General features: G+C 33.4%; 1 protein-coding gene across 1 annotated transcript in view; it reads right to left on the bottom strand.

Annotated features, from left to right (window-relative positions):
- Window positions 1-373: 373 nt before the first annotated feature.
- LOC100369453 (CD151 antigen-like) overlaps window positions 374-6,000 on the bottom strand; it is a 40,835-nt gene continuing 35,208 nt past the window's right edge. Inside the window, exons 3-8 of the mRNA XM_006812988.3 lie at window positions 4,989-5,195; window positions 4,763-4,837; window positions 4,157-4,261; window positions 2,870-3,097; window positions 1,492-1,575; window positions 374-790 (exon numbers count right to left, since the gene is read on the bottom strand). Coding sequence (XP_006813051.1) covers window positions 590-790; window positions 1,492-1,575; window positions 2,870-3,097; window positions 4,157-4,261; window positions 4,763-4,837; window positions 4,989-5,195 — 900 coding nt within the window. The 3' untranslated portion in view covers window positions 374-589. The remainder of the gene's footprint in view (window positions 791-1,491; window positions 1,576-2,869; window positions 3,098-4,156; window positions 4,262-4,762; window positions 4,838-4,988; window positions 5,196-6,000) is intronic.

The raw sequence follows: 6,000 nt of genomic DNA, 5'->3' as shown, positions 1-6,000 counted from the left end.
ACCTTCTTCTAGTGACACATTCTGGTAGGTAATTATGATATCGGGCGGATTACAAGTGAAAGTATGATAAATATAGAGCTTTTAATGTAAGTTTTGTATATAAATTGACGATATGATCATGTTGGCCATTAGCCATAAAATTAGATTAGATGGTGACAAATATTCAAGCGAAAAATTGAAAGTAGTTGCATAACACAGAATGTTCACAGAAAGTGGATAGTGAGTAAAGTCATGCGTGTTTACAGTAATTCGCCAGTTACGTCACATGACTATATAAACTCAACACATTCAGGCAAACATTTCCCCCCAGCCTCTCCGTGAAGCAAACACCTTGCATGATTTTCACAAGATAATGGCATCAGACAACCCGACTGATATTGAAAGTCTTGCTTTATTTTGTTTTAATGTATTTAAAATTAAAGACAAATTGTACTTTAATTTATACTTTATTTTCAAACCTATGACATAAATGTAATGATTTATTATTATTTATTTATTATTATTTAAGATATTATTATAATTATAGTAATTCGTTGTGACTAAAAATGGTTCTACTGTGCAAATAGTAGCAACGCATCATAATTAGATGCTACAATTTTCGTGCCATTGTAAAATCAATATCTGGTACAGCAGATTTACGGATGTCCATGCTCATGTCGTTGTAGTTTTCTAATGGTGGAAGTTCCATATCTACATGTCTCATTTTGTCTGTATCTTTGTCTTTGTTGTAGTCCTTCGCATCAAAATCCAGATAGCGAACAAGAATAATAAAACCAAGCAAATCAGCAAGCTAGACATATCAGTTGAAAGTAAAATACAGATAAAATTATCGATATTGAAATTTGATACATTGATGACATTGTGTCATTATTTGTGGTAATTGCTTGTAGTAATTAATGTAAAATGAGTATTAGCAAAGAATAACAAATGAAATGATCGAAGCAAATACTTCATTTGTGTTCAATTGAGGAAAACTGATATACGTTTAAAGATCATAGAATTAGTTGCCAGTCTTGTGTATAGTAAACATTTTTACACTGCTATTTTGTATACAAAAATAGATGAATCGAGAATAAATGTGGTATTTCCATATTACACATAATGGTTAATTCTTCCACGAAGGTTGAAGTAAATCGGCCAGCACGTGTACGAGGTTTGTTTCCAAACAAGTAAAATTACTTGATTTTGATCTATTTGTTCACAAAATCATTGCATATGCACATGTACCAGACTAGCTGTTAAATATGTGCAAGATTTGAAGAGAATTGATCTGCCAAACAATCATTCAAAATGTCAATAACTAACATACATGAGGGGGGGAGTGAAGGGGGTTAAATCAATATGGCAAATTGTATACGATACACATAACATGTGAAACATCAAATCAATCTTTCTGTTTTTATTATATTATCTGAATGGTAAATCTTATAACTAACATTGACGACTACCATTACTAATAACGATTATAATATTGCATCAACCAATACCTACCAGTATAATAATAATGACGCCACCGATCCCACCAAATATCAATATGTAGGGATACAACCATTCATAAATTATTCCAAAGCATCCCTGAATTTCAAAAAGAAGAAACGAATAATTGAAAGTCTAATAACACATATCATACAAATCATTTTCTACAAAATATTTGCACTTGCTCTATAGCTAATATGATAAACACACATTCAGTTATGTTAATGGTGTTAATAAACGGGTATCAATCACGATAGGATGAGTAATTAGACATTGGGTAATGCTATTTGGGTTGGAGTAAAAAGAGATCCAAACCAAGTAGTGCCACGTTGTTATACTTGTGGAAAGATATTGTGAGTCAGTTCTTGGGCGAACAGTGAAATTAAACATGTATATACATTAATGTGACTCAATTGGAAGCAACGCAAGATAAAGCGTACTGCCACCTCTGATTGGCGAACTCGCCAAAATAGGTAAGAATAATTTTGAAATCACCAGTTCGGAGTCGTAGGTCATTGAGAAAGCAACTACCGTATGTCAAACAGTACAACATCGTATTAAACAATTCGGTATTTTCTGTAACAAAAGTTATACTGAATGGAACGTTACCCAAACACGAATGAACAATTGACCAAATGATTTATAACCTATGTGAATGTTTCAACAGAAAATTTAACCTCATTACTTTTCGAATATTTAAAAGGTATTGTCAAATCTGATAGGCTTGAGAAAGACAAATAATTTGTCTAATAGTTAGTTAATATCGGAATATTAACTGGACATTGGCTTTGGTCGATATAAAGAAATACTGTCCGCAAGTAGCTGTAATCCGTCTCTCTGAAGTATGATAACTTAATTATCGAGTTATTAAACCTTCAAGTCAGGTAACCGGTGATCGGAAAGTTCGCCACACATTCAATCGAACAAAGACACACAGAGAATCGAAATGTGTTACATTTGGTCTCAGCCATGTTGCTTCTTGGTCGCACCCCCGACTGACTCTCTCGTGCCGATACCACTTTATTCACTTTTCCAACTGTTAACCAATTACAGAGAAGTTAAAAGACTCTAAGGCGTGTCCTTCACACATGTATGCAATCACGCAAAGTATTCAACACGCCATAATGTTAGATTAATTGCCCCGGATACCAGGACGTAACTATCATATTTATCGGCGTCTTGTTATTTCAACTAACATTCCGTGTTTGACAATTATAACCGCCAGTTGTCTTTTAGTAATTTCAATAACATGCCATGAACGCTACCATGATAAATTGTAAGCAGATGCGGATTATCCAGGGGTCACCATTGAAAGCCACAATGACCGCTGGAGCGATCTCTGCTAAACACATGCAAATTTAAATCATGATAGAAGCAAGAATCTGTGTCTTACCTTGTTATTCATAAACTTGTTTGGTATATCGACATAGCAAGCTGATTCGTTAACCAAGCGGGGGCTAATGCCATCATTACTGATCATGCGAATCTCTTCTGGATCGACTGTGCAGCACGATTTTGGATAATGTTTTCTTTCTTCAGACGAATAGTATTTAATTTTTTCGTCTTCGTACCATTGGCTATAAAGCCACTGCGTGTAGTTGAATTCGCCACAACACTGAAACTGAATACGCTAAACAATTACAAAATAACCATCCTCATTGAGGTAATGGCGAATATAAATATGATTAAAACATCATATCAATATAGCTTTCAAATCACCAATAATATCATTTAAATACAACAAAAACGATATGTTTCCGTATCATTTGACAACAAAAATGAATATTAAATAGTTTCTGGGTGCAATTTTCAAGACCCAATAATTCAATGTATAACACTTATTATTGAGGGTTGGCAAGGGCTATTTTCTTAAGCTGTAATCAATTGTTTTTATTTTCGTAATAATTTAAATAAATAAAAAACGTAAATTCGTAGACATGGGTAAGGTGGAAAATGTAATCAGCTAATACTAGTTTAGAAACTTCAATATTTGAGGTCAACACCATAAGTTGAACTTGATTAAGCCAAATATTCTAGAGGAAATGGATAAGAAACTATGGCACATTACAATAAAAATGTACTGTACCATGTTCCTATGCATAATTTTAAAATATTGGATTGTCTAATCTTCCGATTTTGAAGTATCCTGTTTGTACATGTCTCCGTGACTGTACGGCCCATACTAATGTGTTTAAAGATTGTTTGGCAAATGTACCTTTGAAGAGGTGAAAATATGTAAATCGAGGTCTAACAGCAGATTGTATACGGTAACCACTTTTGTTGAATATAATAGCTAAAAACATTCATACAGCTCAAAATCCAGTGTGTGCAACCATACTGTGTGTATTGGTACAAATGTAATGTACATAAGTTTGTTAAAACTAATTTCATAACAGTTTTTAAAATGTGTGATTCCGTTAAGATGATTCATGTGACTACCGTCAAACTCAGACAGTGTTTTATAATTTGAGGTTAATAATGCATATGAAGATCGTACAATAGGAACTCTGCAGTTGCATATTCCCCTTCTCTTTGACTAAACCAACTGATGTATCGCATCATATTTTTCTACAAAACAATTGAATTAGCAAGCGCAGTGCTCAATTTAGTGACATATAAACTAAATTATACGTTATGCAATGAAAGTAATAATATAGATCACTAGCAATAATATACTTACGTATACTTGTAGTTTGTCAATAGCTAATGTTACTTTATCCTCGCCATTGGTGCCATACGACTGTAGTATTGATCCTCTTAGAGTCAAAGTAAGGTCTCGTTTCATCTATAGCAATATATATTGACACGGATATTCAGTATATAACTTGGACAATGTCAGGCCATATTAGTGCATGAAATTCATGGATTTATGTAAACATATTGCCCAATTATTTTAATCTAAAGATCTCCTAATATACGTTAATAAATTGGTATAAAATCGATGTAAATTTTATCTATCTTAAATCTATTTCTCCGATGAAAAATTAAAAACGTGCATTATATACAATTTTTGATCGTCGATTGTCAAATCAGAGTTTTGAATGTGCCAGACGGAACCCTAAAAAGTCACCAATCGAAAACCAAAAATAATTAGGTTAGATTTAGTACGATTATTAGCATTCACCGATAAAAGCTGTCGAATTTGCACATAGGGAGTCCGAATGAATAACATTTTTACAGGGCTTACTGTTTGAATTCGAACAAATTATTATTATTGGTTTCTATAGATAACAAATATTGGTTGATCAAGATTGAGGTGTACACTGTATTCGTATGTTTGCATTACCTGGAAGACGAATACAATCGCCATTGTAGTAAACGCAATACTAATGATGAGTACCAACAAAATTAGAAAAAAATTCTGTAACAAATAAAAATAATTGTGTATACGAGTTTTAAAAGGAGGACCTTCATTTTTGCTCAAAAAATATTAATTGAAAACATATCTTGACAATGAATAATGATATCATACCCTTCGATTTATGTGTACAGAGATGTATATTTATAATTACCGTAAATAAAGCACATTTACTGTTTTTCCATACTCCATACACTCCTATAATTGTCATGCCGATAATATATGCTCCCATACCAATAAGTGCATAGGTTGCCACCAACAACGTGTCACTCACAAAGATAAACACTTCCTTGGATACAGCATGATTATAGACGGCGACCCATGAAAATATACCAACAAACACTGCTGTGATGCCAACAACCTGCAATGAAGATATTTCAAAGTAACCATATTGATAATTTGGACATTATACATTGTAGCCCAAACATTTTAAAGCGCAGTGGTCGTCGCGCAGCGCGTGTTCGAATTTCATGTAAATAAACAATGCATTTTACACACGTTGTATACGTCGCTATGAGTCCCATATCGGACAAGACGCTGCACGACGACTACCGCCCTTTAAATGTATGATAACAGTAAAATGAACGAACGAATACGTGAATAAACTATCAACTAAATAATTTGTGGAAGATATACACGAAATATTCTACATACTAATACATGAACTATGGTTAGCATTGGCAAGGTTGGCTTGGAGAAACGATTGTTATATTGAAAGAAGCACTCTATTTCTAATCCCCAGAACCATGCAGAAATATTACACTTCCATTGACTATGTTATAAACACGTGTCAAATAAAATGGTGTGGAATGATTACAATGTTCAGTTTATTGGTTCATTAATTTACTTCTTACAATCGTATTCTTAAATGGAAACATAATTTAAATTAAGTGTCATTGTCATCTAGTCCTTCACCAGTGAAATTTGATATATCAATATGTAGCTGCAAATGTTGGGGCAAGACATTCCCTCTATCCCGAGTCCTGAAATGCCCCGGTTTTCAGGTAAAGTGCCTTAATCGTGACACGCAAATGTGGCATCATACTGTACTAATAACTTCTAACACGGACCCGTTCTATAATTAATGCTAATTAATTCTATCACTAGCAGCGATCCAGGAATGTGGTTGTACATTTAGCTAAACAAATGAGCATATTTGATAACAT

This window comes from Saccoglossus kowalevskii, chromosome 1, assembly GCF_978046115.1.
Source record: "Saccoglossus kowalevskii chromosome 1, keSacKowa6.1, whole genome shotgun sequence".
Lineage (NCBI taxonomy): Eukaryota > Metazoa > Hemichordata > Enteropneusta > Harrimaniidae > Saccoglossus > Saccoglossus kowalevskii.
This window is presented reverse-complemented; position numbering and strand designations above follow the sequence as displayed.